Source organism: Leucopleurus acutus (assembly GCF_964270905.1).
Source record: "Leucopleurus acutus genome assembly, chromosome: 17".
Lineage (NCBI taxonomy): Eukaryota > Metazoa > Chordata > Mammalia > Artiodactyla > Delphinidae > Leucopleurus > Leucopleurus acutus.
The window spans coordinates 23,370,281-23,394,829 of NC_139159.1; the positions used below are offsets into that span (position 1 = coordinate 23,370,281).

Here is a 24,549-nt window from a genome sequence, read left to right on the forward strand (position 1 = left end):
AAAATCCTGGCAGGTGATAGGCACATGCAGGCCCTGCCCTCTCAGGGCTCACAAACTAAAAGTGAGTTCTTTTGGCTCATTTTGATTTTGGTTCATTTTTATTTCACAATCAGAACGTGGAAATTGAAATCTATGGATTGTAGGTTTACTTAAAAGTGATACTGCTTTATTATTAACTGTAAACCAATATGGTCTCTATAATTAATCCAGTTACAATGGGACAGTCACTAATTAATGGCCAAACGTCTCCTCATTATGGGCAAAAATCTGATTTTTCATCTGGGTCTTAAGAGCTATAAAGAAACACATGCAATCCTGATATAGGGCCTTATGCAGCCTCTCTGGCACAAATACAGCAAATAGTCACTTACAAATGTCTTTTTGTAGTCAGCATGTAGCGTTTTTGTTTGATACACTGAGTCCATACAGCTGCTCCTGGTTCCTTCTATACCCAGGATATGAAGGGTCTGGAGAGAAGCTGTATAATGAATGGATTTACCCACTTTCCTCAGCAGATAGGTAATACAAAAGAACCCATGCCCAAATTATAGAATTTTTATTGTTTTCAAATACTATACAAAAAAAAAATAGACAGTATTATCTTTTCCTTAACAGATCCAGAAGTAGTGAGTCCAAATTCAACATGTTTTTCCTCTATTTCAGTAGTTTCAGTTACTACTAGGATAATCCAATGGTTTCTCCTCTCTTCCATTGATTACTTTGGCCTCATAGGTATGAGAATTCTTGCTTTATTTCCCACAAACTCCATAAATTAAGGAGTTCCTTTGTAAGAAGCGGATAATTTCAGGAATTATTTTCTTCTGTCACACTTCTTGAATCCTTAAATATCTGAGATTTCACTCTTGTTGCTATGTTTTTCCAGTGTCAAACACAAAACACAGTAGAATGACCGGGACCCCTCTCTGCTGTTCTTAGTAATTACTGTGTTCTAAATTGCTTAAATATCTGTGAATTCATAATATTGAATCTTCCACAAAGACTACTTGGAATCATATTTCTAAGTCGATGTTTATTTTTCTAAATTTATCGTCCCTCTACTGTTTTGTTGCTTTTAAGAGGCAGAGTACTCTGCAATAGATTAAATCATTTCTAAATTAAGTGTAGGTAGATGTCTAGAACAGTGATTCTCCAATTTATTCTTTTACAACCATCACCAATACCCACATACACCCATCCCACCTTCCCACCCTAGTTCTATCATTTCTCTCATAAAGTAAGGAGACTTGAGGATATTTCACTCAACTAAAGAAACTGCCATCTTCTCCATTTTGCTTTGTTAAAAAGACAACAGTAGGGCTGGACATCCAAGAAACAATGTGATGAAAAGAAGATGTGATAAAAACAACTGAAAGACTAATTGGTTGAAAAAATAATTTAACAGCTATGTTGAGTAACCACAATATTTCTATAAAAAGACAAATTTCTACATGTCGACTCCTCTAGGACAATGCTTCAACAACCTTTGCCTTAAAGCCTTTTCAAGTAAATAATTTATGGTAGTCTAATACCGTGAAGCAGTGATTTAAAGCAGATGGTAAAAAACGGCCTTTTTTTTTTTTAAAGCATAGATACCGGTTGATTATGTAACACAACAAGCTGTTTCCAGACCACTGGTCTCATAATAAATATTGAGACCTATACTACTGATATACACAATTTATTAAGCTTTTCACATGTAATAGAGCATAGTTTCAGTTGCATCTGAAGTGCTAACAAAGGCTCCAGCAATCAAGAATGGCAGCATGTTATCAATATTTTATAACAATCAACACTTGTAGCTTTTCAGATTTGGATAAGATAATTTATCCCAAAGTAAATCTAGTCATGCTTTTAAAAAATGCTTTAGGTCACTCCAAGCTTGGCAATTAACATTTGGCATAAACAGTAATAAAACAATCACAACTTGATAAATAACAAATACAACATTGTAGGCCATAACCATACACAGCATAAGGAAAAGATGGTGATGAGTAAGTAGTCATTAGAATTAACAGAGTACCTTGGCCTCCATGCAGATACTTCCAGAGGCTTTGGTTCATTCAGCCCTGACACTCAGTTTTCAAAGCAGGGGGCAATATCTACAGTATCATTTTGTAATTTCGAACACACTGAAAACAAGTAAGTAGAAAATGATGAGTTGATTTTTATTAATGCATTAAATCCTCAGGAGTTATCACCAACCCCTTAGTATAAAATTTTTTCAAGTTATATTAGTCATGTGTGCTTCTTACTGTAAATGCTGCTAAATGAATTAAATGAAGTCAACAGTGTTTCCCCTAATGTGATTGATTTTAGCACTTTTCAGCTACCTAGATCTAAAAATCTTTCAGGCTTTTGAACTGAATGTTTGAGGACAGTGTTCATATTTCAACCTATTGATAATACAATATGCTTGATTCAGAACATTAACTTACAGTCTATTCCAAAACTAAAATTTTAATCTGGTGCAAAATAAGTAGCTATAAGTGGCACAATAACCATGACGCATAATGACCATGACACTGAAATGGTTACTGTCACAGATGGTGATAAACAAGGATGTGAGGGCTCCACTCTCAAGTCGCCTAGGATTTTGAATTACTGTCTGTACATACTGTCACTTACAAAACTATAATAAATTGAATATTTAGTCTGGTGTCTTCAAACACCCAAGATGTAAGATAACTTATTCCAAAACAATGTTTATCTGAAAATATTTTTTGTACCTGGTAGTTCTTCCCTTGGAGGTAAAGAACAATTTGCCAAAACTTTTAATAACCAGGATACAGAAAATTTTAAAGAACAATCTTACCTAGGAATCAAATATACAGAGATTCAAAGAGGAAAAAAGAAAATTGTATAGAAGACAAAGATCAAACTGGTATCCCAGATCCAGAGCAATTTTGTAAAGTAGGAAAGCAATTATGATAACCCACAGCTTCTTAGATCATTCTAGTGAGGATCTCCAGGTACTATATATGTTTTTATAATGATATTTTCTAAATAAAGGGCCTTAAATGCACATAAAAGGGTGTTTCCCAGGAATAGAGGTTAAGATATTTTTACATTGTTCAACCCACAAACTATTTGGTCAAAGGAATATGTAAAGCTCAACAAAAGCACATCTGGTGGAAATTCATGGCAATGAATGTTGACAAGATGTGCTTGGATCTCGCTTGCAGCATCTGGCAGTGAGTAGCAGAACAAAGGTAGGAATCTCACAGGCTCTCCTGTGTCTGTTCTGGAAGAGGCTCCGTGGTGGTGGAACTAGCGTTTGCAGTCGAATTCAAGACTTCTCCAAAATCACCACCAGCAGGCTTGGTTCCTCCTACTTTAGACTTTTAAAATAAAAGTTCAAAAAGGAAGAGACATTAGGAAACATAAACTTCGCTGACTCTGCATAAAGTAACTCAAATTTTACTTTGAAGAATAAATCAGGAGCCTAAGAGCTCAGTGATTATTTGTACAGAAGTTAGTACTGTTGTAATGTTCCATGCGGTCTCACAGAAAAACTTATGCAGTTTCCGTGCTGAAATATTCAAATTGGTAAATTCCACCCCTCCACTTTTTTCCCCTATCTGCTTATTGTTCTTCACGGGGAAGGTTGTCTGAAGAATTTTGTAAGGCCTATTACGCTAAAGTATCTACTGAACTCTCTTTGTATTTGGATAACACTTTGTGAAATATTATTGAGTAAAACAAAGGAAAGAAATATATGTACGTTTCCCAGTTACAGCGTAAACTTTCTAACCTTTTGCTGCTTAAAGAGTGGTACATGGACCTAGAGACTCAACATCACCGGGGAGCTTGTTAGACATTTGGAACCTCAGACTGGCCTCCCCATCTCCATCTGCAGAATTGAAATCCAGGCTTTAACAAGATCTCCAGGTGCTTCCTATATACAGTATAGTTTGTGAAGCACTACTCCAAGTTATCTGGCCTGAAAATCTGTCAATAAATATTTGTTTGAATGAATTTATCTCCCCCGCATTTGTATACTATTGTATGCTTTTCAAAACCCTTACACATCCTTAGTGACATTGATGAATCTATGCTTCCTGCCCACCGTCACCCCCTCTCCTGCCCCCATTACATCTCATGACTGACCAACAGGACAGCTGACTAACATTAAGAAACCAGTCAATGATCAAGGATGCAACTCACAGTGGGCTTGCATCTGACCTTGCTCTTAGCTCAGTCTTGACTGGCCACAGATTCATTAACAATCGGAATCTCGTTGAAATTTTCTCGCTCATTTCTTCTTGGCCTCCCACCTAAAATCTTTGAATTGCATGAAAAATGTGCATGACTTGTATCCACTGTATATTTATTAAATTTATTAAAACATTCCTTAATTACAAGAAAATGTTAAGACCTCTTGCAATTCACAAGTCTAAAACAACTCCTCCCCACAACTGGTCCCTTCTCTATTCTAAAACCATGAATGTCAGTAGTAACTCCCAGTCAGACTCCTGGAGTTATCCTTGGTCCTTCCCTGTCTTGTTCCACATCCAGTCGATCACTAAATTTTTCTGTGTCACCTGTAAAGTCTAAATATCTCTCAACTCTGTCCCACTGGCACTAGCTCAACTCACCACACCAACATCTTTGGCCTGGCTTACAATGCCTCCCTCCCACCTTGTCTCCTTCTCCAGTCTCTCTCCCCTTAGCTCTGCAGGGCAGACAGTGATCTTTCTAAAATGCACAGAAGAATGTGCGACTCAGGTTGTTTAAAATCTTCCAGTGGCTTCCCACACTTTCCTTAACGTGGCCCACCCATCTCTCTAGCTACATCTCCTGCTCAGTACCCCACAGCACAGCAAAGTTCCTGCTGTTCCTCAAAAGGGCCCCAAAGCTTCAAACATTCCCCTCAACCTAAAGGTTTGGTTTCCATTTACATCACTGCATCCTCTGAGAAGCCTGCCCTGACCTTCCCTCCTGCCAAGCATGACACAAATTCCCGCTACTTATCCTCCTGCAGCCTTGACTTCCACTGTCATAGCACCTTACCCTGTGTTTACTTTCACTGGCCATTTAATTGTCTAAACATCTTCAGAAAGGGTCTGTGTCTCTGTTGCTCACCATGGTATTTCCAGTGCCCAATACTCATCTCCCGGCACATGGCAAATGCTCAATAATCACAGTTAATGACTTGATCCAAAATCTAAATGTAAGTACATGTAGACCCGATGTTTAACTGAGTATCAATGTAAGTTAGAAAATCTGCATCCCAAGCACACAATTATATTTTACAGCTTCCTTGGTGATATTTGTCTAATACACTATACTATTAAAAAAAACATTTTTATTTGAATGGTGCCCAGTCATATTTAAAAAACTGATTTCACTACAATTTAGAGAGTCTGAATATACTCAGGAGGAAAGTACACAGTAAATGACCTCGAAGTTTCTCCTCTTCTTCAGTGTCAAAAGAACTGAGGCTTTCCTGGTTTTCCAGCTAGTCATTTAAAAAAACTAATGCTCAGGGTAGATTTCAAGGACAGGCTATGATATTCCTAAAACATTGAGAACTAAATCAGAGTAAAACCTTGACTTCTTGCAACGTACAGTTTGTTTTCAAACGCCTGACTAGGCATTAATAAGGATAAAGCAGGCCTCTGGTACTGTCCTAAAAGAATGACTATGGGGCTTCCCTGGTGGCGCAGTGGTTGAGAGTCTGCCTGCCGATGCAGGGAACACAGGTTCGTGCCCCGGTCCGGGAAGATCCCACATGCTGCGGAGCGGCTGGGCCCGTAAGCCATGGCCGCTGAGCCTGCACATCCGGAGCCTGTGCTCCACAGCGGGAGAGGCCACGACAGCGAGAGGCCCACGTACCGCAAAAAAAATAAAACAATGAATTATCAATGATGATCACCATGGCATCATCATAATAATAAAAATGTCCAATAATTAAGGATTGAACAAACAATACCCATTATAAGGCTATGTAAGCAGCCACTGAACATAATATTGAAGAAGAATAATGATACAGAAACATGTTTATGGTTAATTCTTTTCTTTTTTTAATTTTTAAATTTAATTTAATTTATTTTTTTATACAGCAGGTTCTTGGTTAATTCTTTTTTAAAGTGTAACAGCACAGTCCTACAACATCACTGTCTGTGGGTCGTAGGACCACTTTTCTGTGTTTTATTTTTTGTACTTTTCTATATTGTTTTTAATTTTCCACAGTAAGATTTATGTTAAATTTTGTCCAATTACAAAAGTATTTGAATAATGCAAAAAGCAGCACAAACTTCTCAAGTACTACTGTTCTTTAAAATTATACATTTCTTTTCAGCACTTATGCTGGCCATGCTCAATATACACTCAAAAAAATTGATTAAAAGAGTATGCATCATCTTAAATATCCATAAATAATCTAAAGAAAGTTATTGAAGTTCTTTAACTATTTTTAGAAGGAAATACTAATTTGAATAATTTACCCACACCAAAGAAAGTCAAGGCACCAAACAAGATAACACAAAAGACCCTGTTCATTTCTCTACTTGCCTTTAAGTTTTCAACCTTTTCCTCAAACGATTTGAATGTTGGGGAGTTTCTATGGAGAGAAAAGAAAAACAAATAGTAAATTACAAACACTGAACAAAAAAGCCAACGATTTTGAAAACATTAAGCTGACTGTATTCGTCTTCGCCATTATTCTCAATCAGCAAAAGAACACATATACCATATGTGACACCTGTTCCATAGATGTGCAGGCATACGTACAAACGTTTTATTATGTGAGATTATCGATTCTGTTCTAAGATTTCTACAACGATGTTTTCAATTCCTTGAACAGAGCCAGTCTTAGACATATACGGAGAGTCAAGTACATGTGTGAAGAGATGGAACAAAGTCAGGTACAACGTTGAGTCTGTCACTTTCCCAACCAACTTGTCACGGTACAAGAAAATGCCAAGAAAATGATCCAAGAAAATGTTGGATCAGTCTGATTCTGGTTAAGGTGCTACACTAGAACTCATGTTTAAATTCACATGTTGCCTGGCAAGATTTCTACATGAACCCACATCACCTAAGCAGGACAAGCAAACCATAGGAGGTTCCACACCAGGGATGCTGGTTCCCAGCAGCAGCATAACAGACAGGGAAAGGACAGACCAAAAGGAAGGGAGGAGTACAGAAATGTGGCTTTGGCCACTTCACAAAGCTGCCCCAACTGACAGAAGCTCTCTAAGCCCACAGGAAGCCTCTCCTGTGACTTCACATTCATCCATTTGAATTAAGGAGGATCACAGCACCTGTGCCGCTCCCACCTGGGTTTCCAAAGCTTTTATACTATCCACCTGACCTCCAGTATCCTTCCTACTACCATGATGAAAAAGGAGAAGAAGGGAACAAGGGGTTTCCTCCTTCCCATCGTGGGGACAGGCAATCGGTCCCAAAGTGTGGTCCCCAGACCAACTGCATCAGTAGCTCCTCGGAAGTTGTTAGCAAAGCAAATTCTCAGCCACCCCAGGCCTACAGAATCAGAAACTCAATGTGGGCCCGCTAGGCAGAGGCTTTTAATAAGCCCTCCAGGTAGCTCTGAGGTACACTAAAGTTTAAGCCAAGCATGTATAGTTAAAAATCCTCTGCCTCTATAGAGAGGTCAGGTGAGGTCGTAGAATGTGCCACTTACAAGTACTTACTGATGAAAGAGGACACTAGAATCGATCACAGTTGGCTCCAAATGTCACAGTGGGATGAGGGAAGTAGAAATGGGGAGGATGAAAGAAAAGGGGGGCTTCCCTGGTGGCTCAGTGGTTAAGAATCCGCCTGCCAATGCAGGGGACACAGGTTCGAGCCCTGGTCTGGGAAGATCCCACATGCCGTGGAGCAACTAAGCCCGTGCATCACAACTACTGAGCCTGCGCTCTAGAGCCCGTGAGCCACAACTACTGAGCCCACGCAACACAACTACTGAAGCCCGCGTGCCTAGAGCCCGTGCTCCGCAACAAGGGATGCCACCGTAATGAGAAGCCCGTGCACCACAATGAAGAGTGGCCCCCGCTCGCCGCAACTAGAGAAAGCCTGCGCACACCAACGAAGGACCCAACACGGTCAAAAATAAAATTTAAAAAATTGATTAATTAAAGAAAGAAAGAAAAGGGGATTGTAACTAAAGCTAATGCAGATGGAGGAGGTGGGACACCTACATCCATGAAAACAGAAGGTTGATTAGATGAGCACTGTTCACTTTTTTTTAATTAAACAGATTCCACATATGAAACAATTTAACAGGTTTACAAAACAGAAGAAATAATCATTCCTTTTTCTAATCGCAAACATTTAATGGATTTCTTACACCAACCTAACATTGTTAGGAAGAGCAACTGAAAACTGGTGACAGTTTTCACAGCTTGTTTAGAGTAGAATTCTAGCTCCTACTTCAGAACAGTTCAAGTTAAACATCTAGATAAAAAAGAAGAAAACATCAGACCAACTACATTTTGTAAAAATATACTTTACCTCATAGCAGGCATGCTAATTGAGTGTTGAATGGAGCGTATACTAAGAGGCAGCATTAAAAAGAGATAGAAATGGAGTTAGTAAAGTGGTGATTAGACATTATAAAATGCAAACAAAACTTAGTTTTCTAGGAGCTTGCTCTTCTGGCACCATGAAGAATTACCTGCTTTTTGAGGTGGAGGGGATCAAAATTATTTCAACATAATTTACTTTGATTCATGAGCCAATTTAATTCTAGCAGTTAATAGAGCTAAAAATCAACTTTGCATTCTTATAGCACTTTGAAAATTGTCGAGTGCTTTCACCAGTATCTGTAATGAATCTAGAGTGATCATCAAGGCTCAAAAGTTAATAATTTACAGGTCACAGCACAATCGTGAATGGAACTTGGGTCTTTAAGACTCCTAATCCAATGTTCACCACCTCCCCTCAAAAAATGAAGCGCGCGCGCACACACACACACACACACACAAACACACACACACACACACACACAAGCGAGACCACTGAAGGGCTCCTGCAGTCGTTTTTCTCCCACATACCTGTTATCAGAACAGGAAGGTTTCAAAGTCACTATTTGACAACTTCAAGTGACTTTAAAATTACATGTCACTTCTTAGTGGTAGTCGTATCGTTTTCTAGTAACAGACACCTGTACTTCATCTCAAACTAAATGTTCTTATAGGCCATTCAAATAACATTTGATCCCCTGTTTTACAAGGACCAGCTTTTTATTCAAGGGCAAAGCAGTTCACTGACCATTCGGGTTCAAGGTTATCTACCTCCAGCCATCTCCCATAGAGAACACCTCACAAGATGAAAGTACCTCAATTCTTGGGCTCACTAAGTCACTGTATGCACCCTGCTGATACTGTTAACATGCTTATAAGCATTTTGATCACTGACACAGCATTTTGGGGTAAGCTGGACAGTCCAAGGTTTCAATTCTCAATTATATTTAAATACTGTGTGTGTTTATGATTTAGTTTTCTCCAAGATTCCGTTGTTACAAATGACAATGTGTTTCAATGTAGCTCCTCAAATCTAGTTCTGCATTAGTATGGAGTATGATCTTGATATGAATCAAAAGAAGCTGACAGCTCGTACAGTCAAATAATCAGTAAAATATTTGGACATCTTCGTACTTAACGTTGTACACAATACAGGAAAAGATCCATTGTAGCTCAGCATTCTCTCTTCCTATCACAATGGTAGATACCTTGGATATAAGACTATATTCTGGGAGGAATTTGCTAATTCTTTTCCTGCTTGATTTATTGCAGTGTGCTGCATCCATATTTTAAAGACAAAGATTAATAAAAATCAGCTTTCTTAGTTTACAATACCAGAACTCCAAAAGCTACCTGCCCTTCCTTGGACCCTTCTGAGAAAAGCTGCCTCTGTAAGTCAAATTCCCAAAGCCACCTTCCACCATCACCAAGATAATAACTGGACCAGTAGAGTTCCACCCACCAGAGTTAACCTCCTGGTAATTTACAAATTGTTTAGACCAAATTAAAAAAAATTTTGATTTGAGATAATTAAGATTCCTATCCTGGGATTTTGTAATTAGAACACTAAGCCGCTGGTCAGTTAGTGGTAGGTACTTGAACCAGAAAGTCATGTAGTGTTCGATGTTGAGGAAGACATTTGGGGGGACCAGGTACAAGCTTCAAGAATGCAGAGGAAACCAATTCTCAAAGAAAGAATTGCATATAAGCACAGAGAGAGGTAGAGGGAATGAAGGAGAGATGAGCATTGAGGGAAGAGGGCTCAGGTGGTAGAGGAATGGGTTTCTTGGTTTTTGGGGGTTCTAGAAGCTACCTTGATTTCTAACAGCTTTTCAATGAGCAGGACTAATCTGGGTGGGGCCTGGGCTTGCTTCCTTTCCTCTCCTTGGATTCCAAAAGCACTTTCATTCTATGCAACACATTCCCTTTTTAGGTGAGCGAAGTCACATAGTTTTCTATTCTTCCTAACCAAAAGACTTTGTTAGAACATTTTGGCAGAAATTACCAAATTCTGGCAAAAGAAGGTGCTTAATGGCTGAACACGTGATAAATTATTTGTCCGAAGGACTCACACATTGAATTCAACAGTATCAACAAAATGAGAAGATGGGTGGATAAAGCAAGTATAAATCTCAGAAATGCACAGTTAATTCTAGTCACTGACTCTCCCTAAGATCTCCCTAAGATCTGTAAAAGATCATTTCCTCCAATGGCCAATTTGTGGATACTGTGCCCCTTTAAACAGCCTACAAACTAGTTAAAAGGGACTACGGCAAAGGCAGAGTGAAAAGAATGATCATAAAAGTGAATTGTAGATGCATCAAGTTGACTATCAATTCCACATCCAGCGCACAAATTAATTCAGGATTATCCTACATAAGAAACAAGTCCTGAGGTCATAAAAGTTGAAAACCTGAATTGTAAAAGTCACGAAGTCACGTGGAATTATCAGGGGATGGAGAATTAACACAAGAAGGCAGTGGAGAGCTTATGAATGACTCATCAAGGGATCTTCCCTGGATTAGGTAGAAGGACGGTTGGTGAAGCATCAGTGCAAGGGGATATCAGGAGAATGCGGGAAACTGACCAACAGGGTAAACAGTCAAGAGAAGACAATAATGTTAGAAATACAGACAATTTTAAAAAATATTTTGTTTTTACAGTATTATCATAGGAAAGGACTACCAATACACTTCCAAGAAAACCAAGATAGAAATGATAATTTGGGGCCTTTAAACACCTAGAAGGTGCCAATGATGTTTATAATATGACTTAAAGAATGTTAAAAATGAACACTTTGAGAATTCTAAGAAACAGTGCAGCATCTCTTGTAAAGGACTTTAGGGTCTTTACAGGATCATGACAACATCATCCTTGCTGGTGTTGCGTTTCAATTAGCAGTTAAGGCAGAGAAGGAATTTAAATATTTGAGTACCATGAAGGATACAGCCACTAAATACGTTTAAGTGGGAATGTATAGGAAAAAGCAAGGAAATGATTACAATAAGGTGTTTATTTTGTGATAAATTGCTGAGTTGAATTTCTGTATGTTTTACATTTCAAAACAAGATTAAAAATACACCCACTGAACAGAGAATGAAATCAGTTAAATTAATACAGAGTCGAGGTGTTCCCACTTTTGAGGTAGCCATTACAGCAGGAAGAACAAGGAGTACATATCAATTTCAAGTCCACCCAGTTATCTGAACTTCTCTACCATCCCTATTTAAATGAAATTCCACTTCGTTGCTGGCTAGTCTGTAATCTAACAATTGGGCAGCTGTCCTTACATTTCTAGCTTCTCCGTGGAAGGTTACACAAGCTTCAACTTGTCTCAACTTACACATCATCTCCAATATCACTGAAGTTTAAATACAATACGGAAGACTTCAAAAGCACAAAGCCACGTTGCTGCTGGACCAGAACTGGCTGTAATAGATATATCGTGAGGATTCGTTAGCATTTATAAAGCAAACTTTATGAAAACTTCTTCCAGCTTGATTTTGGCTCTCAAAGAAGGTAACCTATAATCAAAGTAGGAATGCAAATCTGGGTTCCTCAAAACACTGAGGAAAAAAATCAAAAAGGGCAACCTGATTCTCACTCAGAAAACACAAAGCACTTCGCAATCTAATAGTTACTTTGGAAAAGTTATTCTTTTAAAAAGCTGAATTGATTTTTTAAAGTTTCCTTGTTTCTCACATAGGTGTTTGATCTTTTCATACCTAATAATAAGAAAGGGGGAGGGGTAGAGGGAAAAGAAGAAGGAAGGAAGTAGTAAACAGAAGATAGAGAAAGAAGAGTTAACGGTCAACATGTCTGAAAGCTTATCTATGTATTACTATCCCCTTTTGCCCTCAAAATAATCTCTTGATCATAGGTGATGAACCAAAGGAACTGCTGGACTGTGCCTGTAGGACCTAAGTCTTAAACTATCATTGCTCTGGGGAGGCAGAACAATGCAGAGGGTGGTGCAGGCTCCTGAACCCGGGTGTGCCTGGGTTCAAGTCCTGGCCTTCAGCCACGTCGCTGTATGACTTTGAGGAAGTCACTTAACCTCTCTGTGTCTCAGTTTTCCTCATCTGTAAAATCAGAAAAATAATAGCACCTGCTATACGTAGTCATGCCTGAAACACAGATCACCATTATTATTGTTATGGATGGCTTTAACTGAAACACACATTAATATTTATTTCATTTTATCTTATTTTCTTTAAAGCTTTCAAATTTCACCCAGCTATTATTTTGGTTGGTAACTTGAACCCTAGAGTCTAGAACAGTGCCTGGCACAAAGCTGCCATTCAATAAATACTTTTGAATAAAAGAATGAATAAATAATTGCAGTAACTAAAATTAGGAAATATGGGCATAAAAGGTAGAAAAGTTCATTAAAGCTTTTCAAATTCAAATCAAAAGGTACTCTATTACAACAAGAGAAAAGAGGTCATTTCTTTTCCTATTAAGTGGTAGAAGTTTTTTTTTTTTAAAAAAAGAAATTTTCAGCAAAATGGAATTATCTGGAATGACTTTCATGAGTCTGAAACCAACAACAACAACAAAATACCTAGAGGTTTACGGGAAGAAGCACACGTTAAAAGGATGGGCTTCCCTGGTGGTGCAGTGGTTGAGAGTCCGCCTGCCGATGCAGGGGACACGGGTTCGTGCCCCGGTCCGGGAAGATCCCACGTGCCGCGGAGCGGCTGGGCCCGTGAGCCATGGCCGCTAAGCCTGCGCGTCCGGAGCCTGTGCTCCGCAACGGGAGAGGCCACAACAGTGAGAGGCCCGCGTACCGCTAAATTAAAAAAAAAAAAAAAAAAAAAAAGGCGAAATTTCCTTTGAAGATAAAGGCAAAGTTAATTACATTTCCTCCTAAATATATCAGAAATATTTGACTAATGAGGCTACTGAATTATTAGAGCATGCTATTAATAACATGAAAATTCGTGTTTACACTGACAGCAAGTGAAATGAGAAAGCTCTTTTAAAGTTTCTCTCAAAAAAAAGTAAAGGCATGAGTCAGCGTTTGCCATGTATGTGTAGAAAACAAGCCAACAGGAGAGGAGTGACTATGAACATACCACCTGGGGAAAAGCTGTCTGTCCCCAAAGGGCCTCCTTTGGCCTCCCTGCCGCTGACACCTAATTGTCAGGGCGTCAAAAATAGACATCTCTATCTCTGTCTCTGTCTCTCCCTCTCCCTCCTTCTCTCTCCCCCTCTCCCTCCCCTTCTCCCCTACCTTCCCTTCCTCTTCCTCTTCCTTACTCACCCACCCAAGGCATACAGCAAATATCTATATCCCAAGTGCTAACTTATTAATTGATAATGTAGTACAATTAAAACTGTTGCTGACTATTCAAGTCAGCAAAATATCTGCAATTCCATCAGAGAGCGAAATCATTGCCACAAGTCTCCTGGGTTAGCATGGACTCGGAACAAAGGGTAGTTAACAAGATTACCCAACTAATTCAAGCACTTGCAAAAGGGGCCCGCTGCATCCATCTCCATGGGAGGAAAGGCCTTGCTGCTGGGATGGAAACGCTCAAATCTGCTGCCCAAGCTCCTCTCCTTGCACAGCTCTTGGGGGCATGTGGCCAGTGTTTGCCTCTGTGACTCACGCATCTAAAAGATGTGGGGTTTCCTTATGTTTTCTATTGTATATGTTTTTATATACTTCTATTATATGTTTCCATATAGTTTCTATTACATATGAACCCATTAAATCAGATTACAATCAGGACATCTTGATCTAGAAATGATTTTTTTTTTTTTTTTTTTTTTTTTTTTTGGCGGTACGCGGGCTTCTCACTGTTGTGGCCTCTCCCGCTGTGGAGCACAAGCTCTGGACGCGCAGGCTCAGCGGCCATGGCTCATGGGCCCAGCCGCTCCGCGGCACGTGGGATCTTCCCGGACCGGGAACCCGTGTCCCCTGCATTGGCAGGTGGACTCTCAACCACTGCGCCACCAGGGAAGCCCTAGAAATGATTTTTTAAAGTGACTTTACCCAACTTTTAATCTGTAAGAAATAATTCCAAAATTTAGTTCTCAAAAGATAATGTTATATCTCCCATTTCTAAATTACAATATAAAGCCTTACTTTAACCTGCATGTATTGATATGCAATATATTGTTCATTGACAACTAGACTGAAAATGATAGCATATAATCTCAATTGCATTTTTTAAATGAAATGAAAAAAAATGACTGTGTAAGCAGCTAGAAAAGAGCCGCCCAACTCTATTTCTGGTGAATTAAAAAGACAGAACATACTGAGCCATACTTATGTACATCTGCTTAATCTTCTCAAAGGTACAGAAAATATCATTCCTCAACAGCACTTACGAAGTTTTATATTTTTGTTTACATCTAACATTGTTTTATAATCAGGTATTAACAGGGCTCTTCCATTCTTAACTCATTCCCAGGCCCTACTTCCCTCCCCCACTCCATCCACTCAAAGATTTCAAGCTCTTTCTGAACAAGAACCGTGTCTGGTCTAGGTTACATCCTTTAGACCTGTCCACGATAGGCACCTTAATGTTAGCAGAATGGATTATGTGAGTGAATACATCCTCACACAACTCAAATAACTTTAGATAAAACTGTCTTTTAACAGTTTCCTAAAGCACTTAGGCCATTTTCAATTGAACACCAAAGATACAGAATCAATTCCTATCGCTGATTTCTTGGGTTTTTTTAGCACAATTTTAAACTTTAAATAGTTCAACACTTAGGGACTTCCCTGGTGGTGCAGTGGATAAGACTCCATGCTCCCAATGCAAAGGACCCAGGTTCAATCCCTGGTCAGGGAACTAGATCCCACATGCATGCCGCAACTAAGAGTTCACATGCCACAACTGAGGAGACCGCATGCCTCAACTAAGGATCTAGAGAGCCGCAACTAAGGAGCCTGTGAGCTACAACTAAGGAGCCCACCTGCCACAACTAAGCCCCAGTACAACCAAATAAATAAATATTAAAAAAAACAGTTCAACACTTAGACTTTGTTTATCCCCATGATTTACTGACTTTCAGGGCTAAGTGTCATTAAGAGAGAGCCTCAGCTATAAGTACCTATGTGATTACTTAAGAAGGCACAATGCTAGGCCACAGCAAGTGACCGCTTGAGAAGACAATTCACATTAATAGGAACAGAGATGGAGACTAGTATATTATCCCTCCTGCTTACACTCAAAAGACCTTCCTCCACCTTAGTTTTCTCTGACTCCTAATAGGATAATCAGAGAGTCTGTATGGGAGAGAGAGGAGAGGTTTGCTTAATATCACAAAGATTCCTTCTATAAGGCCTGGTTTGGGCTGACATCTTTTTAATGTACGTTCTTTTTTGGCCTAATATACTTTATTTTTCCTTTTGCAACCATGAAATGTTCTTGTGTGCATAATTATAGAATACAACCAGTGTAACGAAATAATAAAATAGTATAAACACTATAAGCTAATAAAACAAGTACTAAAACGTGCTGAGTCATGGTATATTTGGTATATATCTTAGGCATATTTTACTGCAATAAAAAAATATCAGAGTAACCTGTACAGGACAGAAGACTAACATTGTGAGACAGTACATATGCTGTCTATTACAACTGCATAATGGGACCCAGGTGAAGGAAGATTCCAACATCCTGACAAAGGCACCAAAGAAATTAAAGCATCAAAAAACAAACAAACAAAGTCAGACATTAAAAGGGAGGAATTCTGCATGCCATGGTAAAGCTGCTTCTTTTTACCAAAAAAAAAAAGGAAAATGTCAAAATCATTTCCATATCCCTTTGAACCACAGTGTCAAATTATTCTTTTAATGTATCCATTACCCATGGTATACAAGAAACCCTCCCTTGAAAATAGGAATGCACCAGAGAAAAGATATTCCAAAAGGCAAGAAAATTACATAGTGGACAAACACAACCATCCAATGTGGCATCATAATCTAAGCACACTTGTCTCAAACGAGAGCTAGGCTGCAGTGATGGTTCAAACTCTCCTTACCTAAAGGAATGTGAAAAGGCTTGCAATCTGCAAGAAGCCAGAGTAAGCATTAAAAAAGAAAGGAAGTTCTGGTAAATCTAAAACAATTAAATAACCTACTTTTTAAAAGTTGTGTAAGGTTTTAACTGAATTCTAAAGGGCTACACAATCGAGTCAGCACAGAAAGAAAAGAGAGCACCTAAGAGAAGTATATATAACTGTCAAAAGGGTTTAAGAGAGCTGTGTTTATTACATTGTGTTGAAAATGATAACAGTCCAAATACAATGAGCAAGTCATTTGGTTTTTTTGGTACAAAGTATAATATCAATTAGCCAAACTTATTCAACCAACAAAATTCTGGTTGTAAAATCTACTTTCCCCACAAACGGAAAACACAAAGTCATGCAATCTGAAGGACTGTTTTTTTTAAACACAATCTTTCATGCCAACAGAAGCACAGACGATTTAATCCACATTTGTCATTTTCAGCACTATTTTAATCCACAGGGTGGGTGGCACAAGGCACGGGTGGACACAAAAGCACTGTGAAGTGGTTTTACCAAAATGGCCAGGAAAATTCTGCAGACGCACTGAAAATATAAATACAAAATAAAAAGCAACAGCTCAAAACAAGATTTGGGCCTCGGCAGGAACATAAATGGTACAAAGCAATGCACAAACGAGCATGTTGTAAGCACACCATGGGATAAAGATGTACCTCCCGGAAGTGCAGGCAGGATTCGGTGCTCCCGGACTCATCCCCATCAGACACCAGGCTCCGCCCACAACCACAGGTTTGCAAACACATACTTACCCGGTGTGATCAAGAATCACTTAAAGGAAAAAATTCACAACCAGAATTTTTCAACAACCTTAAATGTATTCATAAGATGATCAGTTTGAAGGCTATGCCTAAAAGAATTTAGGGAAGCATTTCGGGTCCTGGTTTGAAGGAATGCCCTCCCTCACTCAAACAGAGAGGAATCCAGCATCAGCCAGAACCAGACAGGAAACAAACGCAACCATGATAACAGATTTTAATTTGCCTCAGCTTAATTAAGCCAGGAAAAATGAGGACGTACTTTACGTCTTCCAGCTTTTTGGTGATGACTGATCCAACAGATGAAAAAGCAGCTGAAGCCTTCTGTCCAGCCTGAGATAAGGTTTCAGAGGTCTTCTTGTACCTATATTAATTTATAAAAGAACAAAGCAAAGAAAGTAAGCTAACCTTTTCAGTATCCATTATTTAGAATTCAGTGATGACCACCCTCTTGAGAACTCTCAAAAAAAAAATTTAGAACATCTAAAACTCTTCACAGCCACCAGGTCAGCATCATCACATCCACCAGGTCAGCATCACCACATCATCTTTTACTTAACCATCATTTCAGATACAACCCTCTGCAGTGCTCTAGGACAGCCAGAAAGATAGAGGCCTATAAAGGCGGGGCCAAAGAAATCCGAGTAAGGGCTAAAAATAGTCATGGAGCCAAGATCAAAATGAGCCATAGGGTGAATGAAATTATGTCTCTTTATTTTTTCCCTTTTCCGCTTAAGCTAAATAAAACAAAAATGAAATCAGATTCCTCACATGTCTTTCACAACTTTATCTCCTAAAAAGGGGCCAGAAGCAAGGTAGGACCCATGGGTACTTTTTTATTATCCAAATCAATTTTGGGGGCATAAAGATTTTTTTTGAATTTTGCATATCTGTTGAGCTATCAAATAAGGACCAGTGTATTCTCAACGGGGTACGTAAAAGGTACAATACTTCAAATGACTTGAGTGGGATATTTGCTATAGCACAAAGGTATAATTTACCACCTCCCTCCTCCCATCTACACAGGGGTTAGTGAAGGGAAAAACTAAAACAAAATTGAGAGAATATGGTACTTGCACCAAAGAGGTTAAGATCCCCACATTGTAGAAAGGAATGCTCAGGCATTTTTACTTACCCCGTCAAGACCAAATACTAAAAACAAAAAACAACTCAGTTTATGATGATACAAAGAATGGTGTCCTGCATGTTTCCCACTGCCTACTTATATGGGCAGAAAGTGGAGGTGGTCACCCTCGTGCTGTCATGTCAGGATGCAGTCAGCCTCACTGCTGCTGGTCACCAGCTCAGCAGATGGGACTGAACAGAGAACACAGTTCGGAGACTGTCACTACAAGCCTGCTCCTCCTTGTGTCGGGAAACAAAACTGCATCATGACAATGTTGGATCAAAACCGTGTGACCAAAAAGACCAAAAGATTAAGGGGTGGTCCTCTGCCACCAGCATACATCAGAGATGGGGACCTGAGAATCTTATGGTATGTATAGAACAGGGTAAAAAAAAAAAAAGACTGGCTCTGTACTGGGCCAGACCTGAGTTCAAATCCTGCCTCCATACTTTGAGAGGTTTGTGACCTCAAAACTTATCTGCTCCTGTTTCCTTATCTAGGGCTATCTCACTACCCACTCTACTGGGTTATTCTGAGGATTAAGCGACTCATGTATATATCTGGTAAGTCGATATATAACGTTTTTAGACCTTAGATTTTATTTCTTCAGCTCACGTATGAGGCTGGTTTTCTTTCTGTTCCCTAGAACAGTCTGAAAGACTGAAGTTAGAGAAGGGTCAGATACACTTGAGAATGGGGGGACGGGGGGTGGAACGGGCAGTGCCCTGGGCAGTACAGAGAAAAGCTGCAGAAACGTCCTCAGTGCCTTTCGATCCCGTCCCCAGACAAAAAGGGCAAAGTGTCCTTTACAGTTCCTAGAACAATGTAGAATCAAGGGAACATACGCAGACGTGGCTGTCACATCTTGCCACCCTTTGGCAATGTTCTGTTTTAGTTCCTGGAGCGAATTGATCCCGAGTTTCCGCTTGATCTCTGTTAGGTGCTTCTCTTTTGCTGCTAACACTTGAGACAGAGTCTGGATTTCTTCTTCTACCTGTGAGGAAGAGGGTTGGGGTAGGTATACAGTCATTCAAAAAGTTAAGATGGTTAGCACAAAACTATACTCAAAATTCTAGTCATTTTAAAACATTTTTGATTCATTTATCTGCCTCTTTAAAAACAACATATGATATGTTGTTACGTAAACCAGTTTACACGTTGATCTCTCCTGTAAAGCTGCTTTCCTCTCTTCTCTATATTTCCATCTTGAGTCGTCCCCAGTTACCTCACAGAGGCTGAGGGCTCAAACCTCCACGCAGATAATATTCAAACTACCCTAACAGCCACTCTCCCGACTGCTGGGTCTGCATTGCCAGCTGAACACTGCTGCTTGAATGCCCATAAAAACTCACATCTGTGTATTAAGTCAAACTAATCTCCATCCCCACCAAAATACACACAACCATGCCAAATCAAAATCCAACTTTCTTGCATATTTCATATGAGTTTATACTCTAGTATAAACCGGAGCTCACACTGTCAGCCTCCGTACCTGCTAAAGTCACAAGCATAAATAAACCACACTGTCTCCCCCAGAGAGTCCTGCAGAGGTGTGGACCCTCTGATGCTGACTGACCAGCCTCAGCTTGGTGGTTAGAAATGGGCTCCCAACCCAAGGTCAGCCAACCCATCAAGTGGCCACCAGCCAGTCTCATTCAGGAACGTAGTTTAAGGGCTTCCCTGGTGGCGCGGTGGTTAAGAATCCGCCTGCCGATGCAGGGGACACGGGTTCGAGCCCTGGTCTGGGAAGATCCCACATGCCGCGGAGCAACTAAGCCTGTGCGCCACAACTACTGAGCCTGTGTTCTAAAGCCCACGAGCCACAACTACTGAAGCCCACGCGCCTAGAGCCCGTGCTCCGCAACCAGAGAAGCCACCGCAATGAGAAGCCTGCACACCGCAACGAAGAGTAACCCCCGCTCACCCGAACTAGAGAAAGCCTGCGCACAGAATCGAAGACCCAATGCAGCCAAAAATAAATAAATAAATAAATAAATAAATATAAAGAATGTAGTTTGAGAAACTATGATCACACTGAGAGTAGAAGCTTGGATAAAGAAGCCCTGAAATACAGGTGGGGCTCAGTGAGATTTTGAGATGTTACAGAAGCTTAAATATACTTGAGGAGGCCAAAACTATAAACAGAAGCTATGAAGAAAAAAAAAAAAAAAAGACTTACAGAGTAGAGGAAAAGCCTAAGCCAGGATAACAGAGGGAAAGGGCAGACCCACAGAGAGGAAGAGACACCTGGTGGAAAAGACTTTTGTCCCAGGAAGTTGAAAAACTGGGTCCCTAAAGTACAGTTGGCCTTCTGTATCCACGGGTTCCACATCCACAGACGCAACTAACTGCAGACTGAAAATATTCGGAAAAAAAAAGTTCCATAAAAACAAAACCTGAACTTGCCACGTGCCGGCAGCTATCTACATAGCATTTACATCGTACTTATACAGCATTTACATTGCCTTAGGTATTGTAAGTAATCGAGAGATGATTTAAAGCGTATGGAAGGACGTGCATAGGTTTTATGCAAAGACTACACCATTTTATAAAAGGGACTTGAGCATCTGTGGATTTTGATATCCACAGGGGTCCTGGGATGAACCCCCTGCAGATACCGAGGGACGACCATACAGTCATTAATATTCAAGACCCTTAGAAGAATGCTTCTCTTGGCTTGTGGCAAAGCCATATTCTTAGTCTTGACCTACACAACACTTCTATGAGCTCAAAGACAACATGGCCTGTAAAAACAACAGAGTATTGTTAAGTGAACTGACAGTACTCAACAAAAGGAAAGAAGGATAAATCAAATGTGATGTGGCTGCAGCTGCCAAAGAAAAAAAAAAAAGAATAACATATTCTCAGATGGCCTTAATTAGAATACAGGCCCATAACAAAAATAATCCTCTGTGCTTATGAGACAGGACCACACATACTGTACCCTTTTGGGAAGTCACAGTTTGAGAAGTATATTGACAAAGTGGAATATGAGAAGAAAAGGGCAACAGTGATGAATAAGGTTCAAAATCAAGTAAATTAAATGACTTGCCCTAAGTCACCAAACTAATAATGTAGGAACCAGAATTTTAACTCAGGTTTTCTGAGTCCACTTCTCAGTTTACTGGCTAATTTTCATTGCATATTGTTAGCTTTCTAATATTTCTCTTTACCTGAACTCCAAATTTCAGATACTTCAAAGACTAGACTTAAAGGTTAAGTTTTCTACCCCTTGACCCATCCCTGAGGTATTCACTTGCCCTAATGAAAGTTAGAAAGAAAGGCCACTGTAAATCTTTCTGAACAATACATGACCCAGTACGTTCCCTGCTTTTGTTGTTGACTGTGCTGCTAACATACCTACCTAGCTCAAGCTCAGGATACCGTAGCAATAATTCCTTAATTATGGAATAATGAGTGGAAAAGTTACTACAAAGCTATGGTAATTAAGATTGTGTTGTAGAATTAAGAGTCCAGAAATAAACCTGCACATTTATGGTCAACTGATTTTCAACCAAGGTACCAAGATAAGTCGGCGGAAAAGAGTAGTTTTTTTCCCACAAATGGTGCTGGGACAACTGAATTTCCATATGCAAAGGAATGAGGTTGGATCCCTAAGTCAGACCATATATAAAAATTAAGATAGATCAGAAATCTAAATGAAAAAGCTAAACAATAAAACTCTTAGAAGAAAACACAGAGGTAAATCTTAATAACCTTGGATTAGGCAGCATCTCTTAGATATGATACCTCAAGCACAAGCAACCAAAGAAAAAATAGATAAATTGACATTCTCAAAATTTAAAACTGATGTGTTTCAAAGGACAGCATCATGAAAGTAAAAACACAACTAAAAGAATGGGGAAAATACTTGCAAATTATATATCTGATAAGGGTCTAGTATGCAAAATACATAAAGAGCACTTACAACTCAATAACAGAAAGGCAAATAATCCAATTAAAATGGACAATGGATTTAAATAGACATTCTGCCAAAGAAGATATATAAATGACCAATAATCATATGAAAAGATGGCCAATACCATTCATTAGTAATTAGAGAAGTGCAAATGAGATACTACTTCACCCCCACTAGGATGGCTGTAATCAAAAAGACAAACAATAACAAGTGCTGACAAGGATGTAGAGAAATTGGAACCCTCATACATTGCTGGTGGGAATGTAAAATTGTGCAGTTTGGCAGCAAAACAGTTCGATAGTTCCTCAAAAAGTTAAACATGGAGTTACCATATGACCCAGAAATTCCATTCTTAGGTATATAACAAGAGAACTGAAAACATATGTTCAAACAAAAACCTGTACATGAATGTTCACAGTAGCATGATTTATAATAGCCCAAAAGTAGAAACAATCTAAATATCCAACAACTGATGAATGAATAAACAAAATGTGGTATACACCTATACAACAGAATATTATTCAGCCATAAAAAGGAATGAAGCACTGATATGATTGCAACATGGGTCAACCTTGGAAACATTATACTAAGTGAAAGAAGCCTGTCACAAAAGACCACATGTTGTTTGATTCCATTTATAGGAAATGCCCAGAATAGACAAATCTATAGAAATAGAAAGTAGATTAGTGGTTACCAGAGACTGGGGAGGGGGAAGATTGGGAGTGAACGCTAATGGGAACAGGGTTCCTTTCTGGGGTGATGAAAATGCTCTGGAATTAGGTAGTAGTGATAGTTGTATAACCTTGTGAATATATATAAATCAAGGAACTGTATACTTTAAAAGGATGAATTTGATGGCATGTAAATTATATCTCAAAAAGGAGTAAAAAAAAAACTAATGTTTTTTATCTCCATTTTATTTAATTTCTACAACTATTTCAAGCAGTGACGCTAATGTAAAAAAACTGAACCTTACCATTTTCTTTAAATGTAAATAATTGTATTATATCTTATTATCATTATTATGATATCATGATTATTATGATAATACTGTGATATCACAATGTCATATATGATATGAGGTAAAGTAATAGTATATCTGCCATATCTCATGGAGTTTTCAGAAAAATTGAATAAACTTCTGATAAAACGTGAATACTATACAAATAAAAGGATAAATGCACATGCATCAGAGTTCATGAAGACCTGGACACAAGACTCAATGCTGCAGTGCATTACCTTATGACCTTAATCTCCATAATCTTGGATTAGGCAATGGTTCCTGACATGTGACAACTAAAGCCCAAATCACCAAAGGAAAAACAGATAAATTCAACTTCATCAAAATTAGAAACTTCTGTGTGTCAAAGGGTGAAAAGGAAAACACACAGAATGGGGGAAAACGTTTACATATCATATGTCTGATAACTTCATTTGTTAAATAACATTACATAATCTATTGGGAGATTTAGACCTATATTAAGAGCTATTACTGTTAAGTTAATATTACTGATAATGACATAATTATACTGAGAGCAGGTAAGGATTTGGAAAAACTACTCTCTCACATACTATGAGAAATCTTCTGGATAGCATTTTGGCCTTGTTGGTGTACACGGGAATGACTCTGTGACCTTAAAACCCAGTAGACCCAGGGATTCTACTTCTAGGAATTTATTCTAAAGAACTAATTAAAGAGGTGCCTAAAGGATTATATGTAAGTACTTCCATCAAAATACTGTTCATAATAGCAAAAAAGGGAAACAACTAAATGTTTATAAATAATATGCCCATTAACTAAAAATGAGCATGAAGGGCTTCCCTGGTGGCGCAGTGGCTGAGAGTCCGCCTGCCAATGAAGGGGACACAGGTTCGTGTCCTAGTCCGGGAAGATCCCACATGCCGCGGAGGGGCTGGGCCCGTGAGCCATGGCCGCTGAGCCTGCGCGTCTGGAGCCTGTGCTCCGCAATGGGAGAGGCCACAACAGAGGCCCGCGTACCTCAAAAAAAAAAAAAAAAAAAAAAAAAAAATGAGCTTGAAGCAATTAAAAAATGGGCTATGCAGCAATTTAAAATGATGTTTTAGAAGATTATTTACTGGCACAAATTTTTTTTTGAAATTCAGTTAAGTGAAAAAAAGTTACAGATGTGTATTCTGATGCCTTCATAAAATACTGAAATATGTTATAGCAATACATAGATAGCAAAAATCTGG

At 39.0% G+C, this 24,549-nt stretch overlaps 1 protein-coding gene across 4 annotated transcripts in view; it reads right to left on the reverse strand.

The window, feature by feature from the left end:
* Window positions 1-539: 539 nt before the first annotated feature.
* LOC309974289 (tumor protein D52) overlaps window positions 540-24,549 on the reverse strand; it is a 119,303-nt gene continuing 95,293 nt past the window's right edge. For 2 of the 4 annotated variants that reach the window (XM_082858871.1, XM_082858872.1), the window contains exons 3-6: window positions 19,262-19,410; window positions 17,553-17,654; window positions 6,514-6,562; window positions 540-3,338 (exon numbers count right to left, since the gene is read on the reverse strand). In XM_082858871.1, coding sequence (XP_082714997.1) covers window positions 3,219-3,338; window positions 6,514-6,562; window positions 17,553-17,654; window positions 19,262-19,410 — 420 coding nt within the window. In that variant the 3' untranslated portion in view covers window positions 540-3,218. Of the gene's footprint in view, window positions 3,339-6,513; window positions 6,563-8,475; window positions 8,518-16,490; window positions 16,518-17,552; window positions 17,655-19,261; window positions 19,411-24,549 lie in introns of all 4 variants that reach the window. The other 2 variants (XM_082858869.1, XM_082858870.1) reach the window with 2 other exon arrangements.